Below are 15,500 nucleotides of genomic sequence, written 5' to 3'. Positions count from 1 at the left end.
TCTGGGGCTTTGGTTGCAGACATGGCAGCTCATGCCCCGGACACCATGACCAGGTTGACATGACCCAGCAGTGTGCACTGGCAGCATAGACACAGGACCACGTGTATATGTGTGCAGCACAGTCCAGGGTGGTAGTCCGGCCTTCAGCATAGCACAGGCGCCAAAAATGAGAGACTTGGTCAAGCTACAAGAGAGAGCCCAGACTGGTGCAGAAGAGGAGTTCAGGCACCGTGAGGGGCTGCTGCATCCCAGGTGCCTTAATGCCCATCTTTTGAAAAAAGCCCAGCCCCAGGACAAGCCTCAAAACCAACCCTCCTGGAAGGGTTCCCAACAGAAGAAACATGTTGGAGCAGGGAGACAACGGTTCCTTCTGCATTGCTCCATTTCCTATATTCCATGGCCTTTGTCACCATTTGGAGATGTTCCTGGTAAATTTGTCAGGATCCTGTGGAAAAGAATTGGGCAGAAGGGAAGTGACTGTTTCTCAGGACAAGAAGGGAAATCTGTTGTCTCTCTCCTAGGCTGTGCCATCTCCATGCTGCTGACCTCATAGGCCTTCAAATGACTTGGGCTGATGTCACAGGGGGTGCACTGCATCACCAGGATATCGTCACTGCAGTGCCAGCACTTCCCTGCAAGGCCTGGTCCCTGCTGGGCACTGCTTGGGTGCTCCCCAGCGCTGTCCTTCTGTGGCCAGGAGTGGGGTCAGCAGGCTGCAAGCTTGCACTGGGCGACCCTCGCTGACGGGCGGAGGAGCAGGGGCACCTTGCAGAGGAGCTGTGCTTGAGGAGCCACGACGGGCATCCCTTGTCCTGAGCTGAGGGCCAGCAGCAAGCAAGATGGAGGGCTGCTGGAAGGTAACCATCACTTCTGGCCTGACTTCCATGTTCCAGGTGCTCCTGCAGCTCTCCTCCAAAGGTGAGGGTGTCAGGAGCCCCTTTCCAAGATGTGTCAAAGGGGTTGACAGCTGTCCAAAGCTGCAATTTCTGGGCTTTGGGGGGAGGCTGGACAAAGCTGGTGTCTGCTGCAAGAGCCCTGCCTGAGTGTCCATCTGGGCTCAGTGGACAATGTGGCAGTCAAGATTCCTGGGTCCCGATGCTAGGGCTGTCCTGAGCCCCATGGCTCCTCTGGGAATGGCTCAGCCTCCTTGTGATGGGGACAATCCAGGGCCAGGTTTCCCTGGGAGCTGGTGCCTCTTTGGGTTCTGCAGTCTCTGGGAGGAAGGACGTCCGGTGTCCCAGACACTGTTGTGGCCTGCAGCTCCCACAGGCCTCTCAGGAATGTGCCAGAAATGCCTCTGTTGGAAATCAAACCTTCCCCTTGTCCTCCTGTCCTTCAGGGGAACCTCTGCTCCTTCTCTTCTGTGCAGCCAGGCTGGCAGAGCATGTCCTGGATGCTGAGATGCCATCTGTGGACGGCCACAGCTCTGGTGCTGAACACTTCCCGTGCCCATACTGTGGCAGATTTACCCTGCTATGCGGGTGGGCTCCTCCACCACTATTCCCTCCCTCCCCCTTCAAAGAGAAAAAAGGGAAGAAGTTTTTTTTTGAGAGGTTATTTGGGGTCCCAGGATTTGGAGTTTTCTTCAGTGATAGCTCTCCGTGTGCTGTAGTCTCCTCCAGGCCATATCCACCTACTCCACTGGGAGCTCCTACACAGGCTGCAGCATCAAGATCTGCTCCACCATGGGACCCATGGGCTGCAGGGGAACAGCCCACTCCACCAGGGGAATCTCCATGGGCTTCAGAGGAATTTCTGGTGTCTGTAGTTTTGTTTGGTGTCAGAATTATGTTGGATAGCACATTACAAACTGTGAGTGTTCCTTGTGGTACTGTTTACCATTTCTGGGGGCTGGTTTAAGGTTATTGTTTACTGTCCTGTGTAACACTGTCTTATGGTATGATAAAATTATTGGATGTGAGACTGATCTGGTAGTTGTACTCAGCATTGCTGTCGCCACTGTACTTCAGGAACCATCTATGAGAAACTATTTTGCTCCTGTGAGGCCCCACTTGGAGTACTACATCCATGGCTGGGGACCTCAGTACAAAAAAAATGTTGAACTGTTAGAATGGGTCCACAGAAGAGCCACGAAGTTGGTCAGTAGGCTGGAGAACCTCTCCTATGAAGTAAGGCTGAGAGAGCTGGGAATGCTGAGCCTGAAGAAGGGAAGGCTCAGGGGTGACCTCACTGCAGCTTTTCAATTTTTAAAGGGGGCAATAAAAAAAAGAGTGACCTTCTCCTCATGCAGCCAATGAGAGAGCAAAGAGTGTTGATACTAGACTAAAAGTGGGAGATTTAAAGTAGAGATTAGGAGGAAATTCTTCATGGCGAGGCACTGGAACAGGTTGCCCAGAGAAGTTGTGGATGCCCCATCCCTGGAGGTGTTCATGACCAGCTTGCATGAGGCCCTGAGCAACCTGTTCTAGTGGGTGGCATCCCTGCCCATGGCAGGAGGGTTGGAACTGGGTGTTCTTTAAAGTCCCTTCCAACCCAAGCCATTCTATGATTCTGTGATTCTCTTCTGGGACCTCCTGTGGTTGCAGCTTCCCTTCAGTCTTTCAGGTGGACCTGAGCTGAAGAACCTTGTCTGGGGGTGATCTCTAGGGTAAGGGCCAGCACATGGATTGGGAGAGACTGTCTGACTGTCTCAAGGACATGTGCTGCATACAAGTACAGCAGGAGAGCAGGAAGCTCACATGGCTGCTGGCTCATGCTTCCATCAATGCAAACCCTGGCACGGGATCCCAGCCTTGCTTTCCAAGACTCTCTTCACACAGGGCAAGGGCATTAAGAGATTGTCAGGTTAGGGCACCAGTCCTTCTTCAGTCACTGCTCAGGCCGGGTGGTACACCAGGAAGCCATGGACATGTGGTTCTGCATGAGGAGTACAAGTTAGGGTACCCACAGTCCAGTTCTTATCTTGGATGAGATGAACACCAGTATTTGAGGCAACTTCTAGACAAGGTCAGCTTCCATCTGAACTCTCCTCATCCCTCCTCTCGCCTCTCCAGCTCTTCCTGGCTGTCTCCCCATGCTTCCCATAAGGCTGGTAGTGCTATGAGCAGACCAAGCAGGCTGTGGTGCCCAAGAGGTGACTGCACACTGGCTGTGCTGCACACGGTGGGAAGTAGACCCAGCTGGATTGGGATCACAGCTGCTAAGCTCTCACTCTGGGTTCAACATCTGTGTCTGATGCTCAGAAAGACTAGGGAACCTTTCCAAGGACTCTAGGGGTTTCGAGGTATCTTTACAAATCAAGGCAGTTGTACTTCCTCAAGGATGAGAGGAACCACTATACTGGATTTATATGTCAAGGTTTTGGCAGCAGGGGGCCATAGGAGTGGCTTCTGTGAGAAGACTCTAGCAGCAGCCCCATGTCAGGTTAGGGCCGTGCTGCTGACCAGAGCCGAGCCAATAAGTGATGTTGTTTGTGCCTCTGTGAGAGCATATTTAAGAAGTTGAAAACAAACAAACATCAACAGGAACAAAACCATGCTGCCACACAGCAGCTGGGAGAATGAGAGGAGTGAGAAACAGCCTTGCAGGCGCCAAGGTCAGTGCAGAAGGAGGGGGAGAGGTGCTCCAGGTGCCGGAGCAGAAGTCCCCTGCACCCTGTGGTGAGGACCATGGTGAAGCACTGTCCCTCTGCAGCCCACGGAGTACCACAGTGGAGCAGGGTTCCACACTGCAGCCCGTGGAGGAGACCACGGTGGAGTAGGTGATGGAGGCTGAGGTATGTGAAGGACCTCTGCTGGAGCAGATTCTGGGCCTGACCTGTAGCCCGTGGAGAGGAACCCACGCAGGAGCAGGTGACGTGGCAGGAGCTGCTGCCCGTGGGGGACCCAGGTTGGAGCAGTTTTCTCCTGAGGGAAGGACCCCATGGTATGGACCCATATCTGGAGAAGTTCTTGAAGAACTGCTGCCTGTGGGAACCCCACAGCACAGGGGACGGGAGTGATCGAGAAGGAGCGGCAGAGGCAAAGTGCTATAGACTGACCACAACCCCCATTCCCTCATTCCCCTGCACCACTTGGGGAGGAGGTGGAAGAGGGTGGATGGTGGGGAGGCATTTTTGGTTTCTTTCCTGTGTTTCTCACTTCTCTAGCTTGTTAGTAATAGGCAATAAATCTTACTATCTCCCTACTCTGAGTCTGTTTTGCCCATCACAATAATTGTTGAGTGATCCCCCTGTCTTTATCTCAACCCTTGAGCCATTTTCATTGCATTTTCTCCCCCTTTCCGCTTGAGGAGGGGGAGTGAAAGAGTGGCTGTGGTAGAGCTTGGCTGCCCACCCGAGTAAAACCACCACATGTCTCACCACCCTCATGGTGAGGAAATTTTTCCTAATGTCCAGATTGAACCGCCCCTGGTGCAGCTTTCTGCCATTCCATTGAGCCTGAGGATGACTTGAATCCTTTTCCAGACCCACCTTCCCTGTGCCTGCTGGATCCACATTTCCTCCGTGGAGACTGCAGACATCTCATTTGCCTGTAGAAGCCGAGATACCAAAAAGACACTATGAGAGAGTCAGCTCAGTCCCAGTGGCACACATATTTTATAGGGGCTACAGGAAAAGAGAGCAAGTTGATGTTTCAGATGAAATGAGACAAAGCCAAAAGTGTGTCGGAACATCACAATGGTACTTAACAACAACAAAAGCAGCAACAATAATAATAATATTATAATAATAATAAATAAATGAACTGTCATGAATATACTGTGAGTCAGTTGTGGAGACAGATGAGAAGTTTACCATCAGTGAAAACTCTCAATGAAATCACTTTGTTCAGTGCAACTTTCAGCTCCTGGTTTCTCATGCTGTAGATGAAGGGGTTCACTGCTGGGGGAACCACTGAGTACAGAACTGCCACCACCAGGTCCAGAGATGGGGAGGAGATGGAGGGGGGCTTCAGGTAGGTAAACATGACAGTGCTGAGAAACAGGGAGACCACGGCCAGGTGAGGAAGGCACATGGAGAAGGCTTTGTGCCGCCCCTTCTCAGAGGGCATCCTCAGCACGGCCCTGATGATCTGAACATAGGAGAGCACAATGAATATAAAACACCCAAAATCGATGAAAATATTACCCATAAGAACCGAAACTTCACAAAGGAATGTCTGTGGACAGGAGAGCTTGAGGATCTGGGGAATTTCACAGAAGAACTGGCCCACGGCATTGCCTTGGCAGAGGGGCAGGGAAAATGTACTGGCCGTGTGCAGGACAGCACTGAGAACCCCGCTGCCCCAGGCAGCTGCTGCCATCTGGGCACAAGCTCTGCTGCCCAGGAGGGTCCCGTAGTGCAGGGGCTTGCAGATGGCAACGTAGCGATCATAGGCCATGATGGTGAGAAGAGAATACTCTGCTGAAAACAAGAAGACAGTCAGAAAGACCTGGGCAACACATCCTGCATAGGAAATGGCCCTGGTGTCCCAGAGGGAATTGGCCATGGCTTTAGGGAGAGTGGTGGAGATGCAGCCCAGGTCAATCAGGGCAAGGTTGAGGAGGAAGAAGTACATGGGTGTGTGGAGGTGGTGGTCGCAGGCTATGGCGGTGAGGATGAGGCCGTTGCCCAGGAGGGCAGCCAGGTAGATGCCCAGGAAGAGCACGAAGTGCAGGAGCTGCAGCTCCCGTGTGTCTGCGAATGCCAGGAGGAGGAACTCGGTGATGGAGCTGCTGTTGGACATTTGAGTCCTTTGGGCATGGGGACCTGTCTGAGGAAGAAAATACAGCAAGATATTATGCCAGACTCTGTAAGGAAAACTCTATTTCTGGTACAAACCTTGGAAGAGTGTGCTGAGGTCAAAATAATCTAATTTCAATGTGCAGATCTCCAAACTCCTCAACTCTTGGGGATTGTCTCACTTCTCCCCACGTAGCAAGAGACAGACAGATCATTGCAGCTGACCTAGTCAAAATGTCCAGGGCATTTCCATGCCCTTATCTCTCACGTGTCTTCTCCATGGATAGCACAGAGCTGCTATGGCAGAGCTGTGCCCTAGTGGAGGACAGCCTGCAGCCCAGCAGAACCCTTGCAGGAAAAGAGTGGAATGCCCTAAACATGGGGTGACCCAAACACAGAGACAGCTCATTCACAGCCCCACACACAGCATTTCCACAACCCTACGCGTCAGGAAGGGACATGGATGCTTTTCTTCCACTAACATATCTGCATGGCAGAACGTGCAGGATCTGTGTCTGAGCTGCATCTGAAATATCCTCTACATCGCTGACTCCACAGGCAACTCATGAACAAGTTCCCATGCAATTATGTCTAGACATCTGTGCTGGGGGAGGGGAAGAGTCCAGGAGGCTGTACTATGGAAGGCATCAGCAGTGCAGGGATGGCAGGGAGGTGCCCAAATCGCCTCTGCCATGCGGATTCTGGGAGCAGCTCCCTCTCATTCTCTGCAAACAGTTCTGCAGCCTGCAGCTGTCCCTGCCTGCAGCTGGGTCTCTGTCCCCACGCCTCCTGCCTGCAGCTCACAGCCCCCATCCCACCCGCTGGGTGTTCAGCTCTGCCCTGCAGACACCTCCTGGCAGCAGGGCTCTGCCCAGGGGCAGCTTGCTGGGGGCACATCCCAGGTCACAAAGACCCTGCTGACACTGCATAGGTGGTAATGGAGCTTTCTATGGGCAGTAAAGGGACGTGTTACAGTTCTTGGAATGCTTGTCGTGAAGGCTTAGGAATCTTAGTATCTCTTTAGAAAAAAAAAAAAAAAAAAAAAAAAAGCCTCTATTTTCAATTCCACAAGGATGAAGAAGAGAAAACTGAAAGCAGAGGCTAAAGAAATATGAGAGTGAAGTTCCCTTCGAAATTCCCTTGGTGTGCTGTGGAGCTGTGAGCAGGCTGCTGAAGGGAGCAGCCTCCCACCAGCAGCAGGACCCTGCCCTGCCGGGGGGGCTCCTTCCACCTGCAGCTTCTCCCCGCAGCGCCCTGGGCAGCTCCCCGGGCAGGCTGAGTGCTGAGCCTGGCAGGCGGCAGAGGCCCTGCCCCGCCACACAGCCCCTGGGGCACAGCAGGGACCCTGCTCTGCACCACAGCCCTGGACACCCCTGCCTGCACCCCCGGCTTCTCCTGCCTCCACGAACTGCGGCTGCATTGCCCTCCAGCCAGAGACTTACCGGGTGCAGGGCTGGGAAGTCTTCTCCCGCAGGGAGCTCTGGGCATGCTGCCACTTCTGCCTGCCTTTAAGCACTGTGTCTCTGCAGGCAGTGCCCCCAGCCCTGCTGCACTGTGCAGAGGAGCTGCTCCTGGGCTGAGCTGTCTCTCTGCAGCGCTGCCCGCTTGCCAGGAGCTCCCCTTGGGCCCAGGAGCCCGGCCCAGCTCAGCAGCAGAGGCCCAGCCCAAGGCCTCCCTTGCTCTGCCCCCCACCAGGCTCCCTGCACATGGCCCTGGGGCTCCAGGGCTCACGGCTCCAGGATGGCAGCAGGGTCTCCCCTGGGGAACACACTTGCAAGCAGACAAAGCAAACACTGACTGGCCCTCTCTAAACACTTTGCTGACTGATTCCTGCAGCAGGAATTGCCCTAACTGGGTGTGTAGGGGTACAAGACATGCCAAAGTTCCCCTCTGTATTTCAAATTATTCATCAATGAAGTGGATGATGTGCACCCCCAGCACCTTTGTTGATGACACAAAGCTGGGAGGAGTATCTGAGATCCCAAAGGGCTCTGCTGCCATTCAGAGGGACCTCAGCACGGTAGAGAGATGAGGCTGGGCACTGACCAGCAGGAGAGCAGCTCTGCAGAGAGAGACCTCGGAGTCCTGGGGGACGGTACGCTGAGCATGAGACAGCAATCTGCCCTTGTGGCCTAGAAGGTCAATGGGATACTGGGTGCATTCGGAAGGGTGTTCTGCAGCAGGCCAAGAGAGGTGATCCTCCCCCTCTACTCAGCCTGTACTGGTGATTGGCGTTATTCCTCCCTAGGAAGGAGACACCACCTTTTCTTTGTGATGTCAAATGCATGAGAAGCCCAACAGGGTCAGAAAAGTGGCCATTTAGTTGCAGAAGAAGCAATAGGGATGGATTCTCCTGAAATGCTACTTATTCCTTGACAGAGCGGCACACTGCAACAGCCATGGTGACAGCCTGGCAGCCTTGTGTCTGGGTATTCCTGTGAGATCAGCCAAATGGGATGAAGGCTTTGTTCCCTGACCCTTCTGTTGTGAGAGGGGTTTTGCCTCTCAGCAGAGCATATCGCTGTTGCCTAGGCTCCTTCTGTGAGTGGCATCTGCCATTGGGGCCCAGAGATGTGCAAAGTCTTGGTTCTCTTGCTTTCCAACATCCTCTGGCATTCAGTCAATGCAAAGCAACCCAAGGTCTTCACCACAGCTGGTCATCATGTAAAGGCACCTCTGGGACTCCTTGCAACTGGCTTCAGTAATTCTGCCATTGCTTATGTCAATCGTGATTGCCTACATTATTACGGACTCTTCTAGAGGTGACTTTGGAGTATGGGAATTCTCTATACAGAAACAAAAGAACTTTGACCTGTTAGCTTGTGGTCAAAGATTTTGGTCCTAGAACATTGCAGGTTATTGAATCAAAGTCTGGAAAATCTTAGAGCCACTCACAAACTGGCCTATACCGACTTGGTTACTGGAAATAGTCTGCTGGGGGACTTCAACTTTTGAGATGTCTGCTAGAAAGACAACACAGCAGAGAGGAAACAGTCTAGGAGGTCTCTGCAGTGGGTGGAAGACAACTTCTGACTCAGCTGGTGAGTGAGGCAACCAGGGAAGGTGCCCTGCTGGACCTTTTACTTGTGAACAGAGGATGTGGAGGTTAGAAGGCAAATCTTGGGCATGGCTGAGCAAGGACCTGCTGCTTGAACTGAGGGAAAAATAGGAAAATGTACAAGAAGTGGAAGGAGGGTTATATTGACTGGGAGGAATATGGGGGTGTCAAGTAGATGTGTAGAGACGGGATCAGGAAAGCCAAGGTACAGATGGAGCTGAACTTGGCAAGGGACATGAAGAATAACAAGAAGGGGTTCTATGGATACATAGGCAGGAGGAGACAGGCCAAGGAGAGTGTTCCCCCTCTGGTAAATGAGATGGAAGAACTGGCTTCCTCAGACATGGAAAAAGCTGAGGTACTCAGTAAGTGCTTTGCCTCAGTCTTCACTCGTGGTCAAGTTTCCTGTGTCTGTCAGGACCCTGAAACTCGAGGAGAGGGTGAGAGGAGCGGATTCTGTCCCACTGTGACAGTGGAACAAGTCCGGGACTGCCTAATGAAATTGGATGTGTACAAGTCCATGGGGCCAGAGGGTATACATCCCAGGATGCTGAGAGAGGTGGCTGATGTGGTTGCTGAGCTGCTCTCCATCATATTCGAAAAATCATGGCTGTTGGGTGAAGCCCCCAGTGACTGGAAAAAGGGAAACATGACTCTCATTTTTAAGAAAGGGAGAACAGAAGAGCTGGGGAACTATAGGCTGGTGATCCTCACCTCTGTGCCTGAGATGATCACGGAGCAGTCCCTCCTGGAACACATCTTGAGGCATGCATGAGATAAAGAGGTGATTCGAGACAGCCAGTATGGCTTCACCAAAGGCAGATCTTGCCTAACCAATCTGGTGGCCTTCTATGATGGAGTGATGACATCAGTGGACAAAGGAAGGGCTACGAATATCATCTACCTAGACTTGAGCAAAGCCTTTGATATGGTCCCTCACCACATTTGTCTCTCTAAATTGGAGAAGTATGGATTTTAAGGATAGACTGTTAGGTGGATCAAGAATTGGTTGGCTGGTCGCAGCCAAAGGGTTGTGGTCAATGGTTCTATGTCTGGGTGGAGGCTGGTCACAAGTGGTGTCCCTCAGGGGTCGGTCTTTGGACGGGTACTCTTCAACATCTTTATCAATGACATAGGTGATGGAATCCAGTGAATCCTCAGCAAGTTTGCAGATGACACCAGGCTGAGTGGTACAGTCGATACAATAGAGGGAAGGGATGCCATCCAGAGGGACCTGGACAGGCTGGAGTACTGGGTCCATGAGAACCTAATGAGGTTCAACAAGGCCAAGTGCAAGACGTTGCACTTGGACTTGGGCCATCCCAGGTCTTTATATAGACTGGGCAAAGAAGAAATTGAGAGTAGCCTTGTGGAGAAGGACTTTGGGGTCCTGCTGGGCGAGAAGCTGCACATGAGCCAGCAGCATGCGCTTGTTGCCTGGAAGGCCAGCTGTGTCCTGGGCTGCATTAAAAAGGAGTGGCCAGGAGGGAGAGTGCTGTGACTGTCCCCCTCTACTCTGTTATTGTGAGACCCCACCTGAATACTGCGTACAGGCCTGAGGCCCCCAGCACAAGAAGGATGTGGAGCTCTTGGAACGGATCCAGAGGAGGGCCACTCAGATGATCAGAGGGCTAAAGCATCTCCCCTTTGCAGAAAGGTTGAAGGAACTGGTCTTGTTTAGCTTGGAGAAGAGAAGGCTCTGCCAAGACCTCATTGTGGCCTTCCAGTACGTGAAGGGAGTGTATAAACAGGACGGGGAAATGCGTGTTCATATGTGTTGGTAGTAACTGAACAAGGAGGAATGGTTTTAAAATAAGACAGGGAAGGTTTAGACTAGAAATTAGGAGAGCTTTTTTCACTCAGAGGGTGGTGAGGCACTGGAACATGTTGCCCAGAGAGGTTGTGGATGCCCCATCCCTGGAGGCATTCAAGGCCACCTGGATGCAGCTCTGGGCATCCTGCTCTAGTGGTTGGCAACCCTGCCCAGAGCAGGGGGATTGAAAGTAGATGGTTTTTAAGGTCCTGTTCAACCCAGGACATCCCATGATTCTATAATGTTTTTCCTCCCAGCGTCACATCCCAGAGAGGCGTCAGCTTCCAGGGACACCTGGCCCTGGATTGTCCCCCATAGCAAGGAGGCATTCCTAGAGAAGCCCTAGGGATAAGGGCATCCCTAGCATCAGGACCCAGGAGTCCTTACTGCCACATTATCCCCTGAGCTCAGAGGAACACTCAGGCAGGGCTCTCACAGCAGCCAACAGCCTTGTCCAACCTCCCTCCAAAGCCCAGGACTTGCAGCTTTGGACAGCTGACAGCCCCTGTGATACGTCTTGGGAAGGGGCTCCTGACACCCTCACCTTTGGAGGAGAGCTGCAGGAGCACTGGAAACAGGGAAGTCAGGCCAGAGGTGATGGTCACCCTCCAGCAGCCCTCCATCTCGCTTGCTGCTGGCCCTCAGCTCAGGACAAGGGATGCCCGCCCTGGCTCCTCAACCACAGCTCCTCTGCAAGGTGCCCCTGCTCCTCCCTCCGCCCGTCAGTAAGGGTCGCCCAGTGCAAGCTTGCTGCCTGCTGACCCCACTCCTGGCCACACAAGGACGGCGTTGGGGAGCACCCATGCAGTGCCCAGCAGGGACCAGGCCTTGCAGGGAAGTGCCAGCACTGCCGCTGCTCCAGTGACGATATCCTGGTGATGCAGTGCCCCCTCTGTGACATCAGCCTGTGACATTTGAAGGCCTGTGAGGTCAGCAGCATGGAGATGGCACAGCTCAGGAGAGAGATAAGAGATGCACTTCCCTTCTGCCCAGTTCTTTTCGGGATCAGGAACAGGTCAGGGACATCTCCAAATGGTGGCAAAGGCCATGGAATAAAGGCAGTGGAGCCCTGGAGATACCACTACTGCCCCCTTTTACCAACATGCTTCTGCTGTTGGGAGCCCTCCCACACTGGTTGGGTTTGAGGCTTGTCCTGGGGCTTGGATTTTTCAAAAGATGGGAGCAAAGGCACCTGGGATGGAACAGCCCCTCGGTGTGCCTGAACTCTTCACTGCATGTAACTCACTTCTGAAAGAAGGATGGGTTTTACAGAGTGAATTGGAGTACATGCCAGGGCCTCAGCACCATCCCCCAGTCTGCCATGCAGGAGGCAGAGGTGGTACACGAGGGAAGGGCAGACGTACCCTCAACATGTCATGATGAGTGAGAGGAGTAGGGCAGCACTGCAGACAAAAAGGGGAGTGGGGAGAATGGTCTAGGATGGATGCCAGGCTCCCCTGTAGGCTGCCACAGCTTCCCCATGGCCCACGGCTTTGGGCCTTCAGAGGAGGTGGAGACCACAGAAGGGGCTGAGGTGGGGGGGCAGCCTGCCCCTTGCAGCTGGGCTGCCAGATCTGCCTGCAGGAGACCACTTGTGTCTGTGTCCACAATGGAGGAGGAACCCATCCTGATTTAGGATCTAAACTCTCTCATTTCAGGAGACCTGTGGCATGCTGAAGGCAGGACTACAGCCCCTGACCGCACTGCACCCAGATGTACCTGGTCCCGTGTCAGCTGGACCATGTCAAGTGGGCTGCAGGGAAAGACAAGAGCGACCATGTGCAGCGCTGGGTGTAGGTCTGTCTGTGAAAGCTCATCTCTTTGCATGTGCTGAAAAGCAACTGGATTATGACATACATTTTGCAGGAGGAGTGTCAAGACACAGGTTTCCCTGCTTGCAAGTGCCAGATCCTGGTGAACATCACCTAGGTTGGCCCATCTGGCAGCTGTGCACAGAAGCTTTCTCCAAGAACCCATAGAAACCATGGGGAATGTTTGAACCCAGCAGTGTCCCTTTCCTGTGGTTGTCAGAGTGAATAAAGTCCCCCACAGTGACATGGAGTCATTGAACTCAACTTACTCCAATGCTTTCCACAAGACTTTGCCCACTTCTTCATCCTGGCTGCAGACATTTACCTCCTGCCATGCTGTCACCCTGACTGGCTTTTGTCCCTAAACCATAAGGGCTCCCCCAGTCTGCTGCCCAGTGCATAGAAGAGATCCATGCATCCAGACAGATTCTTCACATGGAGCAACCTCTCGTTGATCATCCTCGCTTGTCTCTTCTGAAGAATCCACAACCATTCAGCGCACGATCATGCTGTCCCCCTGACTGTCTCTCCTCTGACCTTCACCCAAAAGAGCTCCCCCAGCCTGCTGTCAATTCCATGGACAGAACAAAGGAAGGTGAATCTTATACAGATTTTATTAACTTTATTTTTATTTTTAGAAGAGGTGATTCTGCTGTCAAGAAGTGTGTGTGCCCAGGGGAGGGAGGGAAGCCCAGGGATCCCTTCAGGCTGTTTCCCAGCAGGTTCCCCTGCAGCCCCAGGGCCATGTGCAGGGAGCCTGGTGGGGGGCAGAGCAAGGCAGGCCTTGGGCTGGGCCTCTGCTGCTGAGCTGGGCCGGGCTCCTGGGCCCAAGGGGAGCTCCTGGCAAGCGGGCAGCGCTGCAGAGAGACAGCTCTGCCCAGGAGCAGCTCCTGTGCACAGCGCAGCAGGGCTGGGGGCACTGCCTGCAGCTGGCACTGGGAGGACAGAGAAGGGAGAGTTGTTAAAGACTGTGTGGAGTGTTAGAAATCTGAGAGTATATGGAAAAGCAATGCTTACAACCCTTAACACGGTAAGTCTGAGTGCATTGCAATGCACTGGAGTATCCTTGATGTGCCCTGGACCGGGATTGTTCCAGAGCAGATGAGGCTGTAGGCAGAGCGTGTTTATTTCTTGTAGAGAAGGACATGCTCCAGCGCAGCGGTTCCCTGCCATAGGGTCATTGTCCAGGCCCCGAGGGCTCCCTTGTCACAGGCCAGCTGCAGGTTGTGAAGCCGGGGGTGCAGGCAGGGGTGTCCAGGGCTGTGGTGCAGAGCAGGGTCCCTGCTGTGCCCCAGGGGCTGTGTGCAGGGGCAGGGCCTCTGCCGCCTGCCAGGCTCAGCACTCAGCCTGCCCGGGGAGCTGCCCAGGGCACTGCGGGGAGAAGCTGTGGGGTGGAAGAAGCCCCCTGGCGGGGCAGGGTCCTGCTGCTGGTGGGAGGCTGCTCCCTTCGGCATGCTGCTTACAGATCCACAGCACACCAAGGAGACTTCCAAGAGTGTGTTACTAAGAATACAGGCAAGGGATGACAGCTTTCAGATGCTGTCAGATGACCCTCTAAAGTCAGTGGTTTTTGTTGCCTCTGAAGGGAAAATGGACTGGCACTGTCAGGTGTAAATACAGCACTAAGATCCTCATCAGGTGGCATCAGTACATCTGCCAGGTACCTCATAATGGTCTATTACGCACTGCGCTGCTTAAAGACATCACAAGCATCACCTTTGCTGGACACATCTGGGTTTGTCTGAGCTGCTCTTGTGCACCTGCAAGCAGGGAGATGCTTTTGTTCACTGCCTTGCTGCCAAGGGATGTATGCAGGGCAAAGCTGTGTGAACAGGGGCTGGACTGGGGTCTGTGAGTGATGACAAGAAGGAGATGTGGGAAGCAGCTACTGGAAGGGACAGCTGCGGGTAGCAGAGACACTGGCAGAGAAGGAGAAGGATCTTGTGACAGAAATGCTTTGGTGGGTGGGCTGTGGCTGCTCCCTGTCTGTCCCTCCCATGTGGATGCTGTCCTCTGAGTAAGCCCCCTCATTCTCCTCTCCCCCCAGCTTTCTCCCTTTGTGTTCACTGCTCCTGTTCTCGCTGTGGCACTTTCTGGCAATAACAGTGCTGATGGGGGATGTTAAGCTCCTGTTGTGGCACTGCCCCTGTCCTGGAAATGTTTTCCTTGGACACAGGTGCCCAAGTCCCCTTTGAAATTTTCAAGTTCTGTGCAATGCAATCCTTTCAGTTTGGGCAATGAGGTCATTCTCCTGAGCAGATGTCAGCTTGAGGTTATCCCTTGGAAAGCTACAACAGGCCCCAAGAAGGTCACTGCTTCTTTGTGCCCTTTTGCATTTCTCAGAGCTCTTATTTCAGCCACATGAATCAAGAACCCTGTCCTGTCCCTCTCCACCTTCTCCCCATAGCTGGGCAGGGAAAGAGAGGAGTTGTGCATTCACACTCAGCACAGTCCGGGCTCTTTTTCAGAGCAACCTCTGGGGGCAGTCACCCTCCAGCTGAGCATTTTGCCTCCAAGCACTGGCTTGTGTTGACACTGAGAACAACGGAAAAAGATTTTTACCATTTCCCAGAAGCTAAAGGGGAATCTAAATCCTAAAAAGGTACAGAAGAAGACACTTCTGTCGCACCTTGTCTTCTGGAAAGCAGAGTGTGAAGATTTACTTTTATCTAAGGCAGAAAGGGTACTTCCAAGTATTTAAAATTCCATTACCCATACAGTACCTGGATAAAGGGTGTAATAAAGAGAAACTGATTTGAAGACAGAGTCTACCTTATCAAAACAAAGAGGTATGCAGATGAGTGGGCCAGTTGTGCCTTCGTGAGTTTGTTTCTGATTCTGATATCACCTGTGAAGAAGGGTAAAGAGGATGCGATGAATCTATCTTTCTTCCCTTACACAGGCTGATGGCCAATATGCCATCATCTCTCATGGTGGTAAATAGGGAAAACCCTCAGTGGACCAAATGCTACTCATGCAATGCAGGGACCCAACCACTGAAAATATCTCCTTTCACATAGAGGAGATGATTAGAAAGCTCCATAAGTCCAGTGTGAGCAGGAATGTGTCTTCTAAAGTCTGTCTTAATATCTCCTTGTCTTTTCTTCCTTGGGTGATCCCATTTATTCAGGAGGA

At 52.9% G+C, this 15,500-nt stretch overlaps 1 protein-coding gene across 1 annotated transcript; it reads right to left on the bottom strand.

Moving 5' to 3' along the window:
* Positions 1–4,435: 4,435 nt before the first annotated feature.
* LOC137847153 (olfactory receptor 14A16-like) lies at positions 4,436–6,710 on the bottom strand. Its single transcript, XM_068665447.1, has one exon. The coding sequence runs from the start codon at positions 5,685–5,687 to the stop codon at positions 4,728–4,730; it is 960 nt and encodes a 319-aa protein (XP_068521548.1). The 5' UTR covers positions 5,688–6,710; the 3' UTR covers positions 4,436–4,727.
* Between the last annotated feature and the right edge of the window lie 8,790 nt (positions 6,711–15,500).

The sequence above is a fragment of the Anas acuta genome, chromosome W, assembly GCF_963932015.1.
Source record: "Anas acuta chromosome W, bAnaAcu1.1, whole genome shotgun sequence".
Lineage (NCBI taxonomy): Eukaryota > Metazoa > Chordata > Aves > Anseriformes > Anatidae > Anas > Anas acuta.
This window is presented reverse-complemented; position numbering and strand designations above follow the sequence as displayed.

What these genes read in the sequence shown, in the direction of transcription:
- LOC137847153 (XM_068665447.1), bottom strand. Translation starts at nt 5,687, where the DNA reads ATGTCCAACAGCAGCTCCATCACCGAGTTCCTCCTCCTGGCATTCGCA.